Source organism: Balaenoptera acutorostrata, chromosome 1 (genome assembly GCF_949987535.1).
Source record: "Balaenoptera acutorostrata chromosome 1, mBalAcu1.1, whole genome shotgun sequence".
Taxonomy (NCBI): domain Eukaryota; kingdom Metazoa; phylum Chordata; class Mammalia; order Artiodactyla; family Balaenopteridae; genus Balaenoptera; species Balaenoptera acutorostrata.
In genome coordinates this window covers 72121393-72144212 of record NC_080064.1, presented here as the reverse complement: position 1 = coordinate 72144212, position 22820 = coordinate 72121393, and the positions used below count along the sequence as shown (strand labels likewise).

The 22820-nt window shown below is 35.3% G+C and overlaps 1 protein-coding gene and 1 pseudogene across 11 annotated transcripts in view; both read right to left on the bottom strand.

Moving 5' to 3' along the window:
• The window catches only part of ADGRL2 (adhesion G protein-coupled receptor L2), a 180344-nt gene that overhangs the window by 74450 nt on the left and 83074 nt on the right, over positions 1–22820 (bottom strand). For all 11 annotated transcript variants that reach the window (XM_057545761.1, XM_007174697.3, XM_057545793.1 and 8 more), the window contains exon 3: positions 7078–7291. In XM_057545761.1, the coding sequence (XP_057401744.1) occupies positions 7078–7291 (214 nt within the window). The remainder of the gene's footprint in view (positions 1–7077; positions 7292–22820) is intronic.
• LOC103002721 (60S ribosomal protein L22-like) lies at positions 12075–12458 on the bottom strand (annotated as a pseudogene).

Genomic DNA, 22820 nt, shown 5'->3' with positions numbered 1-22820 from the left:
ATTAGGTGATGGAACAGATTTAGCTAATTTTTCCCTCTAAAAAATGCGATTAATAAGGAAGGGATGTGAATATCTTAGAAAGATGAGTTTTAAGTTTATTGATACCTATAAAGAGGTCAGGGAACAAAAAATTAACTAAATAAAACCTCTTTTATATAGCTCTGACTTGGATACAAAGTTTCTTTATGAAGACTGAGTCATCAATATAAAAGTCGAACGGGTTGTATGTCAAGGAGAGTATGCCCACACAGAAATCTGTAACCATGAAGTTTGTCAGAGAACGCTGGCAGAACTGTGACTACATTTTAATGGATTTTCTTGGTTAAATTCTGAGAATCTTCCAACATGCATCAGTTGTCATATGAAGGTTTTGTGTGGATGTGTGCATGTATTTAAGTATCTCCTTTCTTTAAATATTTTACACACACTTAATATCTATTAGTATACTTGAAAATAACAGAAGTATATATACAAAACTAGATAACAGAATTTTTTAAGAATAATTATTAAATATTATTTAAGAATCAATTTTCATGCAACTAAGATATTAATTAATGAGGTTCCAGGTATAGACGACTTGAGGTTTCAGCCTCTGTGGCAAATAAATAACCTTTTTAAAGGTTCACAAAGTAAAAAGAAGGATATCATGTTGCCATTCCTTCTCAAAGATATTTTAAAAATAAGTGAGGAGAATATACATGCTGCAGTGTGGATGAAGTGTTTTGACTGCAATGACAGCTGATTCTCCAAGTGAAACGAGAGAGAGCTATACTATGATGAGTCCCAAATTCCTTGGCAGTTCCAAAAATCTGTTATTCAGTAACTCCCTTAAAATAGAAGCAATGGCCTATGGTTTTTCCCGCCCATAAAGAGTCCTTATGAGAGTTAAGTGCCTTGCTTCGTAACAAGAAAGAGGTGAAGAAGCCAATGCACTCATTTTTCCAGTCTCACTCTATAACCTACTGTAACGTAAAGAACCATGGAACAGAAAAAAGTAATGCACCTATGTATAAAATAACACATTTCTTCAAATCCTCAGGCACACAAGAAATTATCACCACTTGAATTGCTGTTGGGTTAACAATGTTAGATAAAATGTAATTATTATACTTGAAGATAATAAGTTGGGACACTGATAGGTTTAGAAAAGGAAAATTCAAGGATAGCGAAGTTATTGAATGGGGTATAGGATGGGAATAGATTAATCTGGTCCCTACTCTGAGTTTATGTCCATCATCCCAACCTTTCTGGACAAGATCTAGGCTCTGAAATAAGTTTTGGCTCTTACTTAGCTTAATTTAATTAAATTGTTCCCATGTTCTAGAAGCTAGATTTTTTTCCCCTTAAGCTAAAAACTCTCTGAGTTGTACTCCTACTTCATAAATCTAGATTATGTATTTATTCCTTGCCTGGATGACTGTGACTAGAGTGGTATCTAATTCATATGGCCTATGCAAGGCTGAATGCTATTTTCTTAACTTCTATCCTGAAACTCTCCTATCCTGAAAAATCCTAATGTGTTCTTTTATTTGAGCTAAACAGAATAAAAATCTTCAGCAGCAGTGAGAAAAAAATGAATCTCTTTTATACTTTACTGTTGGCTTATGAGACACTACCCTCCTGTTCTTGTTCTGATTTCCTTGATGGTAACTTTACCTCTGCCCCTTAAATGCAGGTGTTCTCTAGAGCTTTTTGCACGCTCAAACCACATAACTCCTGTAGGTAATATCATCTGTTCACCTGTAACTACCAACTATATGTTTATGTTTGCTTCATCTGTATGTTCTTCTTTCAAGACTCTTGTGAGTGCCAGATCTGTATAAACAACTGTTTGCTGAACTATTTATTTATATTTCACCATGTTTCCCAAATAACTTAAAGGAATTTAAATCGGTAGTTTAACAACCAAAAATATACTGTATTTTATTTAATAAGTAACCTACTGTAGTTGTGCTATGAGGTTCTAGCCAGTTGGTATCCATAAGTGGGCTAAAAAAATTGGCTAAAATCTTTGAAGGAATCAGGCTAGTTCCCTAAGTCTAGGACACTATTTTACTTTCCTTGGGCAATTTCAACACACAAAAAAAGGGCCTATCTTTGAATCAATTATACAAAATACACCTTTCCTACTGTAGGGAAAAAACTGAGGCATGTATTCTTACCATCTTCTTGAGAGCAGCACATATTACTTTTAGAACCTCTTTGCACTGACAGAGGTACACTGATGTACATCTGATAGTATGAGTTAAGACTCTGAAAAACTGGACCTACCTACGCCCATTAACCTTACATTTAATATTTTTTTAAAACCCAGTAAACATTTACATACTTTCTTACTTTCAGATCTCTTGGCTGGAGTGCTAATAAAAAAAGAAAAACCTAAGGACAATTACAAAGCATAATCTAAGGCACCAAACCACCTTGATGAGAACTGGCAAGCTCTTAGAGTGAATAAATGAACAAAGGGACAGTTATAAGCAATACCAGAAGAGGATCTCAGGTACAATTTAGCAAATCACTTTAACTAGATTGTACCCAGTGCTACAAAGAAACAGTATTGTTAGCAAAATTCTAATTTACTTATTCATCAAATACTTCAGAGTAGTAATAAGAAGTGTTTTTTTTCTTTGCTTTAATGAATTCAAAGTGTTGAAACTGTTTCATATTTAAGTTACCCCACTACAATTATCTTCAAAGAGTGCTAAAAAAATTAATGGTGATCATTTTATAGAGTATTAAAACATATCATTTTAGGAAAGAGTTTCATTTCTCACTTTTTAGGATGAGCCATTCAGTGTACTTAAAAGACAAGTAGAATCAGTTAGTAATAGAGTCTTGGTTTCATACCTTTAAGTGAGCAGGAAATAGAAAATAGAGAATAAATAACAATTATTGATACTTTTACTATCACCACAGTCAAGAATTACAAGTGTGTTTATTTACTTGACTCTCAACTGATGAAGTGATGACAGTGGGGGGGGGGTAGAAAAGCCTTGAATTATAATATAAACATATTTTACGGTATTGAAATTTCTGTGCCTATATCCATTATTATATGTAGAAAACAGGGAGTTTCAAATTTAATAGAAAAATATCTAGTGCTTTTATTTAATTTTTCCAAAGAGAAATCTCCTACATTAAAGAAAAAAAGTCTGATCTTCTACATTATTAACACATTTTTTTAATGATTATAAATGGAAAAATTTGCCAAATTATTAGGAGTTTGGTGAAAATAACTCTTACTTTATTTGTAAATACTGAAAGAATATCTTTAAATTAAAAAAATAGGGACAAGTATTCTACACATTCAGTAGTTATTCTGTAATAATTCAGCTGCAAAAATATTGTCTACCTATTTTTCTTACAGCTATTTCAAACTATGTAATAGTCAAATATGGTGGACTTCCTTTAGGGTTTATAATCTGACATACACAGAATGGAGTACTTATAAATTACCACTATGAAACTCACTTTTAAGTCATCTTAACATTGTCTTCCGTGTCAATAAAGTGTTCATGTTTAAATTGTCATTGTGTTGATTAAATAATTATAAGCCACTAGTATAATTCAACAATATAAAAATGGAGTTTCTACAGGCAATTTTGGAACTAACCCCTTATTTTCCCTAACACACCGCAAATTGTTCAGAGATTTTGATAACAAGGAAATTACAGTATGCTTTCACCGAATTTAAATACCCCCAAACTCTAGTTCCTTTAAAATGTATTATCAAAAATGTAGCCCTGCTTTTATAACATAATGAAACAATGAAAATAACTTGCTATCTTATCTTGTGCATTTCCTATAATATGTAATTACATTTATATTAACAAGTATGATAAGGCTTATGTGTTGTGCTAGATATTCAACCATGTATTTAAATGTATAACTTCACAAACAAAAGTAAGTTACCTACAAAGTACAATTCCTCAGGGCCAGCTCTTTTCAGATTCTCTTTGTACTAACCCCCACTGCTTTTTGCCTGTCAGTCTAATAAAAACAGGTAATTGTACATAATCATTTTTCACTTCCTATTTCTCTCTGGCTTACTTCTAGATGCTCATGTGATATCACTACCACTGAATAGTTGAATCAACATATTAAGAATGAATAAATGGTCAATTATCAGGGGTTACCTTTATTGTCTGCCTGCTATAGGCAGTTCTCAATTTTTTAAATACTATGTGTAAATTGTTCTATTACAATTTTATTGGAGCACAGAATCCATTCTTCCAAAGAATGTATATTATCCTACGTAGTTTGTTTCACAAGCCAGATTTCAAATCCTACATAGTCCATAAAGGACTTTTGTTTTTTAAAAAAAACAAAAACAAAACAAACAAAAAAACCGCAAAAATCCTTTATCCAGTGCCATTTGTGCAAATAAGATTTTACCTTAATTTTTTAATAACTACCCTTTAAAAACTAAAAATAAAAGCATTTTGATGGAAATCTTTCAAAAGTATTATATATGTCCTCTTGTTTATTAAAAATATCTTGATCAGCATCAACATTAACAAAAAACTACTTACTATAATGTGCTATCAATAAAAATATGCTAATACCTATTTTGTTTGAAATTAGAGATTTTACAGCAATTTGTACCCACACTCTTATAGACTGGATTTTTAAAAAACAGTTTTTCCATTATTTCCTTCATCGCTCTTATCACCTTTAGATGATTTCACTGTGCCTACATTGATCAGACCTCAGTCTAGAAAATTTGCTGCTCTACTTTAAGGCAGACTAGCATATAAGCTACAAAACTGGACAGAAGACTGTTTTCAGTGGGGGAAAAGAGGCAGGAGGAGAGGGTGTAAGCTTTGAATAGAAAGATAAAGGGTTTTCCCAGTAAACAAAATACAAAATCAACGTTGTAACTTGTGTTAACTCTGAAACTTGTGTTCCCTCTGAAACTTGTGTTCCTTCAGAGAGTCTCTATGTTCCAAATAACTGGGATTGCTGGATATTACTTTCAATCACAACGAACACAATTTTAATACCTTACATATAAGAAAACTCTAATTAAGATGCCAAGAGTACCAAAATTTACGAAAAAAAAAAAGATGCCAAGAATTAGGTGCTCTGAGTTAAGGCAGAGGAAAGTCCATACCCATTGTCAGCAGTTTTTTGTATTCTATTTACTTGTAGAAACACAACTGTCCAGTTAAGAGACATCATTCATATATTTTATAGTTTATAACACACTTTCCAACACATCATTTTTAAAACACAAAATTAAGCAAGATTGGTATATTACCCAAATAACTTTCTATCTTCTTTCCTCCTTCCTTCCTTCTTTCCTTCCTTCCTTCCTTCCCCCCCTTCCTCCCTTCCTTCCTATTATCTATATATGAAGAAAGAGACAGAGAATGAGCACTATATGTTTTAACTTTCTTAATCTGTTGTTTTTATTTTGTTTGTTTTTCTAAAACTGAAGATCAATAGAAGACAAGCCACAGATTGAGAGGAAATATTTGCAAAAGACATTATCTGATAAAGGATTATTATCCAAACTATATTTTAAAAAACTCTTAAAGGGATTTCCCTGGCAGTCCAGTGGTTGGGACTACGTGCTTCCACTGCAGGGGGCACAGGTTCAATCCCTGGTCAGGGAACTGGGATCCTGCAAGCCACGCAGCATGGCCAAAAAAATAAAAATAAAAATATAAAAATAAAAAACTCTTAAAGCTAAACAATAAGAAAACAACCCAATTACAAAAGGGGGCAAAAGACCAGAACAGACACCTCACCAATAAAGATACACAAATGGCAAGTAAGTATATTAAGAGGTGTTCAACATGATATGTCATTGGGGAATTGTAAATTAAAACAATGAGATATCACTATACACCTATTAGACTAGCCAAAATCTAAAACACTGACAATACTAAATGCGGGTGAGGGTGCGGAGCAACAGTAACTCTCATTCATTGCCAGTGGGAATGCAAAATGGTACAGTCACTTTGCAAGACAGTTTGGCAGTTTCTTACAAAACTAAACACACTCTTACCATATGATCCAACAAATCATGCTCCTTGGTATTTGCCCAAATGAACTGAAAACTTATGTCCACACAAAAACCTGAACAGATGTTCAGAGCAGCTTTATTCATAATTGCCAAAATTTGGAAGCAATCAAGAAATCCTTCAGTAGGTGAATGGATAAACTGTGGTACATCCAGACTATGGAATATTACTTAACACTAAAAAGAAATGAGCTATTAAGCCATGAAAAGACATGTAGGAAACTTAAGTGCATATTACTAAGTGAAAGAAAGCAATCTGAAAAGGTTACATTCTGTACGATTACAACTATATGACATTCCATAAGAGGCAAAACTGTAAGAAAATAAAAAGATCAGTGGTTGCCAGGGGTTAGATGGAGGGAGGAATGAGTAGGTGGAGCACAGAGGATTTTTAGGTCAGTGAAACTGTTCTGGATGATATTACAATGGTGAATAAGTGTCATTATAAATGTGTCAAAACCCACAGAATGTACAACAACAAGAGTGAACCCTAATGCAAACTGAGGACTTCGGGGGATGATGATGTATCAATGTGAGTTCATCTACTATAACGAATGTACCACCATGGTGGGGGATGTCAGGATGTCAATGGTTAGGGAGGCCTTGCACGTGTGGAGATGGAGTATGATAATTCTGTGTACATTCTGCTCATTTTTGCTGAAAAAATAAAGTTTACTAATTTAAAAAAATTAAGGAGCAATTATTGCCAAAGACCCAGACATTTAAACATTCTTGATAGTATAAAATATTTCAAAATTTTGAAGGCTTAAAAAACAAGATTACATGTCAATTACTTTTATTTTATGATGTATAAAAAAACATGTAATACATATTCCTTCTGATATGTCAATCTATATAAAAATGATACAGAGATTTAAATGTTGTTGAAATATTATAAAGTAGAAATCAACATTAGTAGGTAAAACCCTAACTCAGTTTAATGAATAGGCTGAGATATGGACAGTATCTGTCCAGTCTGGAGTTATGATAATACTTTTACGAATTTGGATGTAGTAACTAAAATGGGATAATAACACGTGAACATTTACCTTTGAGTCATAATTTTGAAGGCATCTGGGAGGTAGCAGTCTGTATTCTCCATCTGAAATGGGTCAGCGTCACAAATCTTGTCGTCTGTCCGACCATAGTTAGCGCTCTCAATCATGATGACATCACTGCCGGGACATCGTAGATCTATAGAATAACCTTCACAGGATAATTCTCTACGAACTAACCCAAATGGTAAAGCTGCTCTGCTGAAACCTTAAAAAAGAAAAACAAAAATTAAAATTTATGAAGTATATTATTTTAATAAGGCATTTTCAAGTCATATGAGTCATGTCTATATCCAAGAGATGTCATACAAAGTATGTTTTTCAAGCCACCACTCATACATTTATTAAATAATTCTCTGGATCTTTACTATGAATCACTAATGTATTATTAAATTTTTAATATATATCTTTAGCTGGATTATTCATCTTTATAAGACAATTTTAAATTACCTTAATAAAATATTTTCAGTATAACCTAGTCACAATCAGAAACTAAGTGGCCCTTTATGAGTAAACCCAAAGAAAAATGACACATTTGATCAATGGATTTATAAAGAGTGACAAGATTTACAAATACAGAATGCAACAATTAATAAAGGAACGGTTTTCATTTATAAATGAAATCAAAGCTCTGCTATACAGGACACTGGCCTTACTTACCCATTTAATGTAGACATATTAATTGCTGTTAATAGAATTCTCTTAAAAATACATTTGTCTTAGTGTCTCCCAAAATAACTAAGACACTATGACAGTTTCACACTTATGGCACAATAACTTATTTCAATTTGTAGACTCTTTACTGAAAACTGACATAAAGGAAAGGATTCAGCAGATGGGCATTCAAAGGAGCCAGCACTGCTCCAATCCAGTCCAAAAAGCTGAAACCCCCAAAAGGGGCAAAATTTCTGAGATTCAGTTTTGTCATTTACAAAATGCAGATGAAACATCTATGATGTTATTATTTTTCCTACCTGTGTGACTCTAAAATGAGATAATGTACAGAAAAGCACTTAATAGAAAGTGCCATATGAACTTATGTATGGTGTATTAGGTGGAATGTAGATAACCACTGTTCATGAGTGCTATAAAAAAAGATTCCAAATAGAATAAGAAATTAGAATTTTAGGTTTTAATCACGGTTTTCAACCAGGGGTCCTCTAAAGTAGTAACAGAGCATAGAACAAAGGTAAAAGCAGAGAAAGCCAAGAACAGCCAAGAACAACTATGTGTGGGAGAAGCACATCTCTGTGTGCTGATGTGTTACCTATGGGTTACCTACCATATCAAAAACTTCTACATTGACCCAATTTTTTATTTCAGTTCTCTAACTTGTTGCCATCTATAGCATTTCTTTTATAAAAGACTAGCATTAATTTCAGTATTTTTTCTTATCTCTATCCTTTTAATTACTCTGCATCACATGAGTTATCCCTTATATCCCTTTTTACTGGAAAAAAAAAAAATGACATTCAGAAGTAAACTGTTCCAAGACATAAACTTCTAAGTTGAAGAGCTAGGTTCTGTCCAGGTCAATCCAATGTTAAAACCTGTTCTCTTTAACTATTGCACAACGTCTCTCACTAATACAATAAAATAAACAGTCTCCTGGATAAACATGCATCTTCTTTCTAAGATGCAAATAATCCTGCAAAATGATTAGTTAGTGGGTTGCACCTTGGTATGATTTAGAAAATCAGCAATTCTCAAACTTGGCTGAGTTCTCAGTTCTACTGAGAAAACTAAAAATGTAATTGGGATGGAGAGAGAAGAAAAGCACACAGTTTAGAGCACAGAAATCTTCAGGGGATTGAGGCAAACGCCAACCTTGGTAGGTTTTCACTAAGAAGATTTATGGTCTTACAAGATTACTAAAAGAGAAGCGCACTATCAATGAAGAAGGAATACAGAAATGGAGCTGGGCAATATCATGACAAACAGTAAAGGGGCCAACCTTTCAACCTTTTCCCAAGTTCATAAATAAACTTTTACATATGTTATTGCTTTCTTCCATTTGCTGATACTGTACTGCTTATACAAATAATTCAGCTTAAATTAGTATTATATTTGTTTTAAATGAAAATATGTTTTAGGGCTTCAGAAGCGGACACACTTCTGTGGCAAAAAGCTGTGTGAAAATTCAAACAAGTGACATCATATAAAATTTTGGAGCACTGCATATTTTAAAGCCAGAGATGATTTGCAATTATAATTCCTTGTAAATCATATTAGAGAATATTACAAATATGAGAAAATGTTATTGTAAGACTGACTTGGAGCCAAAATTCACAAGTTGTAGTATTTGTCAAAAATATAGAATTGATTCTGAAGCACTGTGGTTTTTAACTTGAGCTCCTTAATTTTTGTTGTTGATAGTTTGCAGGATTATAGTTATGGTTCTAAGTGAATTTTCCTCTGCTTTTGAAAGACATTTGAGAAGTTGCAGAAGTCTTGCTGTTTTGATAATTCAGAGAAAGGATTTTTAAAGCCTTAATATTAGTCATCCAAAAAGGTAAACTATGGAAAAAGAGAAGGAAAAAAAATAGAAAGATCAGCACACTTTACTAATGTAGTAGATTTCCAATATAGAATTTTCTGAAGAACAGATCATGGCACTTATACTTTCATTGCATAGAACTGAATGAGTTCTTAATGGTGAATGTTGCTTTATTTAACGCTATAATGTTATTGCCTTAAATCGTAAGTGTTCTCTTTCCTAAATTCTTGCTCTCTCACCTCTGTTTCCATTAACTTTATACTTATGTATAAAATTTAAAAATCGCTTGTTATTACCACATGGTGCTGTGGATATTCATTTTTAATATATATCTTCCCTGCTAGACTCTGATGATAGTTAGTTATGATTCCAATGCTAGATTGGTACATGATACATAATTCCAATAACTGCTGTCAAACCAAATTGCTAAGTTGAACAACTAGTATCTGTTTAAAACAATATAAATTAAAATGCGTTTTCCTCTGTAATATCTATTTCCTTTGGCAGTGAAAACAAAGAGTGAGCATTCAGAAACAGATAAATTACTTAATAATCAATAACATTATGTTATAGCCTCAAAAAAAGAAAGAAATGTTTAAATTCTGTCAATTTATTATTTTCTAGGTACCACTGGGGTTCATTAGTGTTTCTCACAAAGACAGATGTTTATGAACCTTCCTTTATTTAAATCTGTGTTTCCAACTGGATATGGATATATATATATATATATATATATATATATATATCTCCATATAAAACAAATATGAAGAAAAAAATAAAAAGTAAATATTGTAGTAGCTAACATTTACATAGCAATTACAACGTTTAGATACTGTCCAAACTGCTTTTTATGGATCACCCTCTTTATGATCACCAGCATCATCAACAACTATCAACACAACAAAAAACAATGGAGTAGTTAACTGTAATAACACCAATTTACAGAGTATGAAACTAAGGCATTAAATAGTAAGTAATTCAGGGTCTCAAGGATTACAGTGAGTTAGATTCTAATGCATGCAGGGTTCTCAGATTCCAGAGCCCATGCTTTTAGTAATGGCCATGAACAGAAAGGGATTCTGTGACTTCTCAAGCCACCATGTTGATAATACAAACAAGATTTACTTTATAATTTTTCATACCATTTGAAATTCACCAAAAAATGTTAGTGAATTTGACAGGAAACAATTATTTTTTAAAATTTATTTATTTATTTATTTTTAGCTGTGTTGGGTCTTCGTTTCTGTGCTAGGGCTTTCTCTAGTTGCGGCGAGCGGGGGCCACTCCTCATCGCGGTGCGCGGGCCTCTCACTATCGTGGCCTCTCTTGTTGCGTAGCACAGGCTCCAGACGCGCAGGCTCAGTAGTTGTGGCTCACGGGCCTAGTTGCTCCGCGGCATGTGGGATCTTCCCAGACCAGGGCTCGAACCCGTGTCCCCTGCATTGGCAGGCAGACTCTCAACCACTGCACCACCAGGGAAGCCCGGAAACAATTATTTTAAAGGTTCACACAACATATAGATAATAATGAAAATTGTATTTGTGGAAATGTAGCGACGTGTGCCATAAACTTATTAAGAGAGCAAAATCTACACTGTGCAAGTATGGACATACAGAAAGAGTACTGAACAGTACAGGTGTCTGGGTCAGCCTTGTGAACTTGGCTAAGTCATTTTATTTTTCTGGGTTTTAATTTCTTTTTCTGAAGAATTTAAGTCATTTCAGAGTCCTATCAAATTTCACCAATCTATCATTCTAAACAGGCAAGCTCCTTTTACTCAGGTATACATGCTATTCTAACATTTTCAAGTGGTCAACAATTAAGACATTTGTTGCTCTATTTCTTTAAGATATAAACATATGAGAATGTTAGCATGGATGGACTATGGCACAATAATGTAGACTGTATGGTACTGCCAAGACAATTCTCAAAAGTACATGATGAATTAGTCAGGATTCATACAAATCACAAGTAGACATCTTTCTGGATTAACTATTTTAACCAAAGACTTACTGGAAGGGAGAAAATAAACACGGGCCAATTATTAAATGAAAAGAAAAACCTACATAAACTTTTTTATTTTTGGTTCCTAAGTTTTTTTTTTTTTTTTAAAGGATTTTCTTATTTATTTATTTATTTATTTATTTTTATTTTTGGCTGTGTTGGGTCTTCGGTTCGTGCGAGGGCTTTCTCCAGTTGCGGCAAGCGGGGGCCACTCTTCATCGCGGTGCGGGGACCGCTCTTCATCGCGGTGCGCGGGCCTTTCTCTATCGCGGCCCCTCCCGTCGCGGGGCACAGGCTCCAGACGCGCAGGCTCAGCAATTGTGGCTCACGGGCCCAGCTGCTCCGTGGCATGTGGGATCTTCCCAGACCAGGGCTCGAACCCGTGTCCCCTGCATTAGCAGGCAGATTCTCAACCACTGCGCCACCAGGGAAGCCCCGGTTCCTAAGTTTTATTCAAGAACTCATACAAAATATTCCAGATAACTGAGTTTTAATCCTCATCTTCCTCCTCTTCTTCATCTTGATTAATCTAGAAGTAACGCAATTCGTAACTCTCTTTGTTGTTAGTAACTACGCGTAACCAGTCACGTAGATGATTCTTCTTCAAATATTTTTTTGGTGATATATTTCAAATACCTTTTGGAAAAAGGCACCTCAGAAGTTACAGTAATCTTGCTTTGCTTCTTTTGACTGCTACAATACCTCCACCAAGATTCCCAGCTTTTCCATTCACTTTCTCTCCTGAAAAAACTGCTCAAGATTGGCGGCATCCATGATTCCATCTTCTACAGGGTGGGTACAGTCAAGAGTAAACTTCAGGACCTGCTTCTTTCTTTTTGCCCCCCTTCGCCACAAGCTTTATCACGGGCGCCATGGCAGCAGCGGATGGCAGAAAGCATAAATTTTTAAGAAAAATGTAAATTGTTATGCTTTCTTTGGCCACTTCTCCCTATTTTCCTGAAAACTTCAAGGGGTATGGCTTCAAACTCTTCCACCAGCAATGGAACTTCAAAGAAGTTTGGAAAGTCTTAAATAAAACTATTCCCATTAATATTAATTTTTAAAATTCAACATTTTCCCTAAGTAAATCTTATGAAAAGGCAGAACAAAACTTATTCCTAAAAACACTTATTTACACCTTTATTTATATCACATTAATGACTTACTATACTGAGTCACAGGAAGAAATCATCACAGGTTTCAGTACCATTTCTTAATTGCACTCTCTTCCTTTGTACATGAATTCATCCTTAATTGTTTAATTGCACATTTTTCAGGACTTTTTAAAAAATCACTGCTAAGAGTATATGACTGACTCCCAAATATGACTTTGCATCAGAGTCACCTGGTAAGTATTTTTTAAAAGACATATCTGCAAGCCCGAATCCAGCCCTACTGAATCAGAATATCTGGGTTCAGATGAAAGTAGGATATCTGTATTTGGGGAAGAAAATTTCTTTATTTGCAACACACTGATACAATAACTAAGACATGCCAAGAATTTCTCCAAGGTCCTTTAAATATGTTTTCTCTATTACATATTTGTTAAGTCGTCATCATATTTCCTCTTAATTCTCTAATATAGTTTTACTTTAATCTTTGAACATATTCATAATGGCCACTCTGAAATGTTTATCTGCTAAATCTAACATCCAGGCCCACAACAGAGGCAGTTTCTATTGAATGTTTTTTCTCCTAAGTATGGGTCAACTTTCCTGTTTCTCTGCATTAGCTTGCAAATTTTTTGTTGTTGTTGAAAACTAGACATTTAAAATAATATACTGTTAGCTATTCTAGATTCCTTTCCCCTGAGAATTGTTGCTGTTGTGATATTTTCTTTTTAGCATTCTGACTGAATTTAATCTGCTGACTCTGTCTTCCCCTGTACTTTGCAGCTGCTGTGTGTCTCTGTTCATTATTGTCGTTGTTATTTTAATTCTTATTTTTATTTTCTAGCTTGACTTTCTTGGGATCACACCTATCTTTGCATAGCTTAGTGATCAGCCAATGACTGAGCAAAGACTTTGCACAAAAACCATGAACCCATAATAAGGTCTCCACTGTCTGCTGACTGATCTGTATGTTAGGGAGAGTTCAAAGTTCAAGCAGTTTTCAAGTCAGCCTTGGTTATTTTTCTGCCACGTCCCCTCGCATCTCCCCTGCTCTGTGTGTAGCTTCTCAGTCAGTCAAGAACGCAGAGAACGTTTGGCTCTTTCATTTCCAAGGTTTGGCTCTTTCATTTCCAAGGTTTCCTGGTTATGTTTCAGACTGGCACTCAGTCTCTCCACCTGGGACCACAACCTCAGGTTAGCAAGAGCTAGGGGTTTTCCCCATCTGTTTTCCAGTGTTTACCACTTTTACTGACAACACTGCTGGGCATGGGTTTCCACACTCTACTCTAAATCAAGCCAACTCTCCCTGGCAGCTCAGTCACAGATTTTCAAGGCCAGCCTTGCTCTGACAAAACTAACCACAATGACATAGCCAGAGTGCAGGGTGGGGGGAGGAGCAGCCCCAGGCTAGAACACTTTAAACTTGAACTATGTGCACCAAAAGTTCCATCAGCTTTTTTTTCAAGAAATCCTTCCCAATTTCTTATTTGGCTCTGGTTAATTTCCAGAGCCCTAAAATGGTGGTTGTTGACAATTTTGTTTAGTTTTATACTTGTTTGGGGGAAGAGGATTTGTCACCCTCTTCACCCCATCATCACTAGAAGTCCCTCTGAGGACTTTACAAATATATACTGACTACAAATCCTCATAACAACCATATGAGATAGGTATTATTATTATCACTATTTTACAAAGGAAGAAATTGAAGCACAGAAAAATTATGTTTTCCAAAATCACACATCCAATAAGAATGAAATCAAGGTTTGAAACCTAATACTTCAGCTCCCAAACTCATGTTTTTCAATGTTACTTTAATGCCTCTCCAAATGATAATGACACTTAGCAGCAGGTTGGGGACCCCTGTTGTACAGAACATAGTTGGGGTGTACTGAGTGCCTCTAGTCCTAGAGGAACAAGGGCAAGAAAGGAAACAGTTGTCTGATGGTCAAGTAGTCAATGAAATTGCTCAGTCAACATAATCAACATAAAGAAATGCCCAAATTAAAGCTCTTTAATCACACTATTACTATGACATTTATTCTAAGCTGTACTTTCAATATATTTCTGTTTCAACAAAGAAAAAAAAAAGCATCCCAACAAGCAAAGTGTAATCCAATCCATCTGACAATCGAAGAAAAAACTTGTGGGAGGCTCTGTGAGCAAAAAATCAATATTGCAGCTTTCTGCTGTGCAAATGCGAACACTGCCAAATAGTGGTGCTTAGAGTAAAAAGAACTGTTTTGCTCCATTTTCTCCACTCTGAACAAATGACTTTGAAGACACTTTTTCCCTCCCAAGCTATAAAATGTCAAGCAATAACTGTGCTTTAGGCTAGTGATTGGAATAAACACCTCCTGTCAACAGGTGCAGTGACTTAGGACTGAAATCTTTCACATTCAGGGAATAACTCCTAATAAACAGATGTACTGCTATGAGATGGGCATTTGTAAGACCAGAATTGGAATTCTAACACTGGATTTCTCATCATTTATGAGCATTTTGGCAAGAAAATATGCTACTCTGGCAATAAATAGTATACTGCTATAAGCTTATGCCTGTGGTGGACTTCAAACTCTTGATTAGGAACATTTTGCTTTTCTAACATTGTCTCCCTCAGTCTGCTCTTTGGACATTTCTGTAAAATCATACATTCCAATAAAAGACTTATTAAGCTATAATATAAAAACTTCAACTTTTCTGGTACTGTTTTCCTTAATTACTTTGAACTGAACCCTGTCATGTATGCCCTGCTTATGCCAGCTAGGGTCCCAGTAAGCACCACTCCTTTTGATTATCATGGTCCTCTATGGGACTGAGGCTGTGACTTCAAGCTCTACAGAAACATTAACTCAGACCATCGTCTATTACCAGTGATGGAATATGAAATCTCTGATTTATTCCTGTTTATATATGCTAATAAGATTTCTTCCTAAAAGGGAAATAAGAAAAATACTTAATGAGGAGGGGAGCATGATTTCCACCAGGCTGAACTCTAGTTTAGAAGCTGCCAGAAAACTTATTTCCATTTCATTTTAATTTAGGTGAAAAGTCAGTGTTCAAAGTAAACCTAAATGATAAATTATTTCACTAATAGTTAAACTTTTTCAATTTATCTCTGCATATTCATGAGGTTATTATAACAAAATTTTTAAAATCAAGGATGTATAATAAAACTTACCTTTGTATACTAAAAGGCAGTATGTTAAAAACTCATTCCATGTAAGTTTGCAGAATGTCACTCTATTGTTTTACTCTATTAGTCCATTTTAAGAAATAGCTTTATCAATCAAGCTCTAAAATATCAAAATATCTAATTTTTTGTGTTCATTAACATATAATTCTTTAACCTGTCAGTATTATGTGAGGAGCCTAAACCATGGCATGTGCACAGTAAAAACAACTACTTTCACCTTTGAACTTGTGTTCATGCCAAGAACAAAGAAAATAAAGGAATGCAATGTCATTTTCCAGCACCCTGGCCTTGAAAATGTAGCAATTTGTGTGTTAAGTAAACTTGGTTAGCATGAAACACAAATCAAATCCTTACAAAAATATAAAGTTCTTGCAAAAGAAAGTGTTCAAACAATTTAAGGTCATGTAACTACAAAATAGTCAACTCACCATATATGTGTGACATGCCTTAGCTTCTTGTGTCTTTCTGGTTTACAAAACATTTTTTTCTATTTTGGGTATACTTTAAATTATGAAGCACTTCAAACAAAAAAATTTTTAGAAGAATGTTTACAGTTTCAAGTAAGATCAATTTATACACAAAATACTAAGATTTACATTGGAATACACAAAAATTCCTAATAAATACATAATAAAAATTAATACATAATTAAATCCAATTATATAAACAGCAAGGGAAAAAACTTTACCTCTGTGATTTGTTAAAAGGGACAAAATTCTGGACACTTTGGACACTCAAAACGTAAAAATATACTGCAAGAATGCCATCAGCTATTAGGTTCAAATATGACTACTCCTGAAAAGCCTCTCAATATTTTAAGGAGAAAGTATGCATTATAAGTCCTTCAAAACATTTGGAGATTAAATTCCTTATTAGAAAGAAACTGATCTCTCCCACTTAAAAACCTGTAAATTATCTGGCACTGATTAATAATTCACAAGTGCCATTAAAATATAGCAATTTAAAAGTTATAAATTACTCCCAGTTTAATACTGAACTTTAAAAGAAAAATTCCTGGTAAGCATGTCTATTAAGAATAATATATGCCACAGACAGACGCTTTTAATAGTCTCAGCATATAGCTAGCTATAACTTCTTGTAAGTTCACAAACATATAATACTTTCATTCTGATCTACTTTTAAATATTAGTGAATTTTGTATTAAGCCTCAATATTACCCTTACTACTCAGTGCCTATACCCTCTGCACAGGATGTTCTACTCGTTTTTCTCTTAGTAAACAATTATTCTCCAAAATCCAGTTCAAAGCTTCCCTAACAATGGGGAATGAAGAACCTGAGCTCAGGTTTGGGTCATCTATTTTCTTTCTTCCAATAAATATTTATGAGCGCCTACTACGTGCCTAGCACTCTTCCACACTCTTGGGATATAACAGTGAAAAAAATGACAATAATCCCTGTGTCTGGGTAGCTTCCATAGGGAGTGAGTTCTCCTTGAGGAAAGATATCATCCACCATTACAATGCCAAGCCTGATAGAGTCAGTTTCCAGTGGTCTCTTTATAGTAGACATAAAATAAAGACATGTTAAAACAATAGGTGTAGGAATGAAATGAGTGCACGAACAATTATGAGCTCCACTATCAGAGCAGGCAACAGGTTCTTTACTTATATTCCTCTCCTACTGAACGCTGAGCTGCTGAATACAAAGAAGTGAAGCTTATTTATTTTTGTATCCTTAGTTTCCAACACAGTGCATGGTACATAGGCAGCAATCACCTTTTGCTTAATTTTATTTTATGCATTATTTTATACCTTAATTCCTTGTACAAAAAGTTGTCAAATATACCTAAGAACATAAAATGAAGATGTTTTTATAGAGGGGGAGAAAACACACACACCACAATTTTATCTTTTTATATATGTTAGTTTTAAAGTTTCTAGTTTTGAAGTTTCAGCTATGTACATTATCAGGAAATGTTGTATTTAAAACATTTTATGTCAAGAGATAAAAATATATATATAAATGTAACAAAGATGACATCTTCACCAGAGTCTCCAAATCAGTGGGACTCAACTATGAAATGCACCCTTAAAAGACTGACCACCTGCTAGTTAAAAATCATCCAGGAGTTGTGGTCATTGGTCATGTAAAAGCATCACAAAAACCAGAATAGCAACTTTACCACTCCCCTTTTTCTTCCCTCAAGGAAATAGTAAACACTTAATATTTATTTTTTATTTATTTAATAAATATTTATTATTTATTTAATATTTAATATTAATATTTATTATTTTTAATAACTAGTTAAAACCAGTTTAACATTAAGAAGTTACTATCGGAAATACAATTTCTCAAGTCATTTACATTGCACTATCAAATCAAAATTCATAAGTAATTCTGTATAAAGTATTCACTGACAACAACAACAACAACAAAAAACTAGCGAATAATCACAGAATAAGTAAGAAAATAATTTCATCGTCTCTTCTGGTACAACAATTTATTTCTACTTCCACATTGATTATTTACCATAATCTTCTAGCAATTTTATTATTTTTTTATTACCCTTCCTGTTATCAGAAATTCCATTACCTCCCCTCACCCATCCAACCTCAGAACATATGTTCTTAAAAGCGGTTAAACAAAGCAACAACACAAAAACATGTGTCGTTCCTTCATCCAGTGGCTCACCCCAAGCCATACCGGCTAAAGGATTCTATTCCTTTCCTGTCACGGTATTAGTCTGATGAATAATACAACTACCTAGGAGTGGAGACCTCATTTAAAGTATTCCCCAGTCAGGTCTCCCAGATCAGAAAGTCAAAATTCAGATTCTAAGTCTTTTTGTTAATATCTTGTATTCAAACATAAACAATATGAAAAAAAAAAAACCCAAACTCCCAAAAAACTATTAACCATAACTTCATTTTTTAAAAGGTACATTTACATTGAATCACAAGAGGGACAACAATGTATATAAGACTTCCATGTCAATTAACTTTTATTTGGTAACAATGAACTCTAAAGATGTTAATTTACCAGAGTTACAACGGCTTCCTCATTAAAGGCATCTATAAGGGGGCCAATTAATACCAATTCTAAAACTTATTTAACTACACAGAAACTGCAGGAAACCACCCACTCATTTCTCTCTTTCCCAAACAGGAATCCAAAGGTAATCACATTCAACTGCTGACTCAAACAAGTGTCCTAGAAGGGAAAGGCATTATATCTCCACATACATTCCCATGAGGTATTTATTTCTCACTTCAGGTAGGAAAGATTAGCACAGCCTGAAACCAGTCTCAACTCTTATCTTGACTTTTCACAAACTGTTACCCACACTAACCACTAACACTTTGATCACTTAAAACATGTCAGGCATTTAACCTTTTGCCCACCGAAGAAGGGAGAAATTTCATGTCTTTCTTCCTACATGCCATAAAAGGCACTCTTTCCCTAAAACCTCAAAGGACTTTAGGAAGTTAGGGCTTTTTTAAAAAAAAAAATTATTTAACTGAACACACTAATACTATCGAAGATGACACAAATGCTTTTCTGCTAGAAGTGAGAAGGCATCTTCCAATAGGGTTCTAGAAAGAGAAATTCTTACTGAGGTCCTTTCCCATCTCAAAAAAATAACTCATGAGACCAAAGTTGACTTATTTAGTTTCCTCCCTTTTCCCAAAAATGATGCTTAAAATTTTATTCTAAATTATACCACAGGAACTTCCCTGGCGGTCCAGTGGTTAAGACTGCACCTTCCAATACAGGGGGTGCGGGTTTGATCCCTGGTTGGGGAGCTAAGATCCCACATGCTTCGTGGCCAAAAAACCAAAACATAAAACAGAAGCAATATTGTAACAAATTCAATAAAGACTTTAAAAATGGTCCACATAAAAAAAAAACTTAAAAAAGAAATAAATTGGGCTTCCCTGGTGGCACAGTGGTTGAGAATCCGCCTGCCAATGCAGGGGACACGGGTTCGAGCCCTGGTCTGGGAAGATCCCACATGCCGTGGAGCAACTGGGCCCGTGAGCCACAACTACTGAGCCTGCGCGTCTGGAGCCTGTGCTCCACAACAAGAGAGGCCACGACAGTGAGGCCCGCGCACCGCGATGAAGAGTGGCCCCCACTTGCCGCAACTAGAGAAAGCCCTCGCACAGAAACGAAGACCCAACACAGCCAAAAATAAATAATAAATAAAAATTTTTTAAAAAAAGTGTATCATCTTATTTAAAAAAAAAAAAAAAAAAAAGAAATAAATTAAAAAAATAAATTATACTACATACATGGAATTTCTGAAACCCCAAACTAGACTGTAACTACTAAGATGTAACTCTTTCTTTATAAATAAAGGCTATTTTTTATCTCATGAACAAGTTGTAAAGATAAATTTCTAAAAGATATACAGAACTATTGGAGTAACTAACCAAGTGGGTAATAAGATCTATAAAACAAAAATTAAAAGATTTACTCCAGTGAAGACTGTACTACTGTGCTGTTACATTTTTCAATGCTCCAGGACCAATTAAAAAACTGCAAAATAAATGAAACCAAATGCAGTCGTGAACCCATTTTTGTGAACTTCAATTCAAAATGCAAACTCAAAATAATCAAAACCACCTCCAAATGGAAAATAGCATTTCAAAGTTATCTCTTACTAACATCTTTGGTAGCCCCACCTAAACACATTTATTGCTCATTCATTCATCCACTTGTATTTGTGTCCTTAGCACATTCTAATTTCTCCACCAGACTATTCTGAGATAAGCCACAGAAACTCATAATTCCCAAAAACAAACAAAAAAAAAAAAAGAGAGAAGAAACTTGAAATTCTCAAGTTGGAGGCAAGTCCACCACTTTCACAAACTACAGAAAGCCCACTCAATGATAAAAGTTCTCCCTGACAAAAGAGATGACTTCTAGAAGTATTCTACTGTGATACTCTGAGTGAAAACAGAAACTGCTTCCCCAAATGGTATGAAGGTTATTATATAATTCCTTAAAAGACAATATAGGGCTTCCCTGGTGGCGCAGTGGTTGGGAGTCTGCCTGCTAATGCAGGGGACACGGGTTCGAGCCCTGGTCTGGGAGGATCCCACATGCCGCGGAGCGGCTGGGCCCGTGAGCCACAATTGCTGAGCCTGCGCGTCTGGAGCCTGTGCCCCGCGACGGGAGGGGCCGCGATAGAGAAAGGCCCGCGCACCGCGATGAAGAGCGGTCCCCGCACCGCGATGAAGAGTGGCCCCCGCTTGCCGCAACTGGAGAAAGCCCTCGCACGAACCGAGGACCCAACACAGCCAAAAATAAATAAATAAATAAATAAATAAGAAAATCCTTTAAAAAAAAAAAAAAAGACAATATAATAACCTTTATTTCATGGGTGGTTTCGGTGTTATTATTTTTGCATTGTGATGTTGAGGTTTGTTCAATTTTTGATGAAAAGGTGAGGTTTTAAAGAACACACTCAAGCTGTTCTCAAATCTGTGTCGCCAGAGCATCAGGGAGGGAGGTGGAGGTGGGAGGGATAAGTTTAATCTGACATCGCACAGCGAAAATGTTGCCTTCTTAAAGAACAAACAGTACGACTTGCCTGCAGTTAAAATTTTATCCTTTCTTGTATTTAACTGCCAAGTTGAACATCAAGAGAACAAGAAAAAGCACGGTAGCAGGTCCAAGTGTATAGACCCTGCCCTTACATACACAGCCCAGTGTCATCTTTCATGCTTGCCTTGTATAGGTACCAACAGCGCAGAGGCAACAGAGCAGTTCCAACTTCTGGATTCAGACATTCTAATGAATTATAAGGAATTGTAAGGAAAAACGGCTCTTAGGAACCCTGTTTCAGCCCGTGTTGCTATGTCTCAGTGTACTACTCTAATGTCCCTTCCCTCTACTTTACATCAGGTCTCCCCAACCCCTGGGCTGCGGACTGGTACATTTTAGGAATCGAATCGGGCCACACAGCAGGAGGTGAGCAGCGAGCGAGCAAAGCTTCATAAACTGCCACTCCCCATCGCTCTCATTACCTCCTGAACCATCCCCCCCAACCCCCATCCGTGGAAAAACTGTCTTCCACGAAACCGGTCCCTGGTGACAAAAAGGTTGGGCACCGCTGCTTTAAATGTTTATTTTCCTTTACAACCTCAAATACTTTAAATTTCACCCTTATGAAGCTGAATGTTGCCAGATAAAAAAGCTCCCTTGCTATAAAAAAAGAAGAAAGGCTTGATAAGAGTCTCAAAAACAAGTGCTTCTTATCAGAAAATGAGGGTAAGTTTAGGTGAATCTGATTTATAATGACAACAGGCATGTTTCAGAAAATTACATCTCCCAAGATAAACTGTCTAAACAAATACCACAAAGTTTAAATACTTTATATAAGATGTACTCACAAATCATGAGTATCAATTTCAAAGTAGGTGAAGAAAAAAAACAGGAAAAAGAAATAAACATAAGTAACAAATAAACATATACAATGCTCAATTTAATTGGTAAGAGCAAAAGGAGGCAAAAAATTAAAATATGATGAAATTTTCTCCTATCAAATTACCAAATATCTATTTGTTTGAGTATTGTAAAACACACAGCCTCATACATTTCTAAGATTACAAACTGATACAATATTTCTGAAAGGACTCTTACCAAATTTCTTTTGTAAATATATGTTCTGGGGCTTCCCTGGTGGCGCAGTGGTTAAGAATCCGCCTGCCAATGCAGGGGACACGGGTTCAAGCCCTGGTCCGTGAAGACCCCGCATGCCACGGAGCAACTAAGCCCATGTGCCACAACTACTGAGCCTGTGCTCTAGAGCCCGCGAACCACAACTACTGAGCCTGCGTGCTGCAACTACTGAAGCCTGCACGCCTAGAGCCCGTGCTCCGCAACAAGAGAAGCCATCGCAATGAGAAGCCCGTGCACCACAACGAAGAGTAGCCCCCGCTCACTGAAACTAGAGAAAGCCTG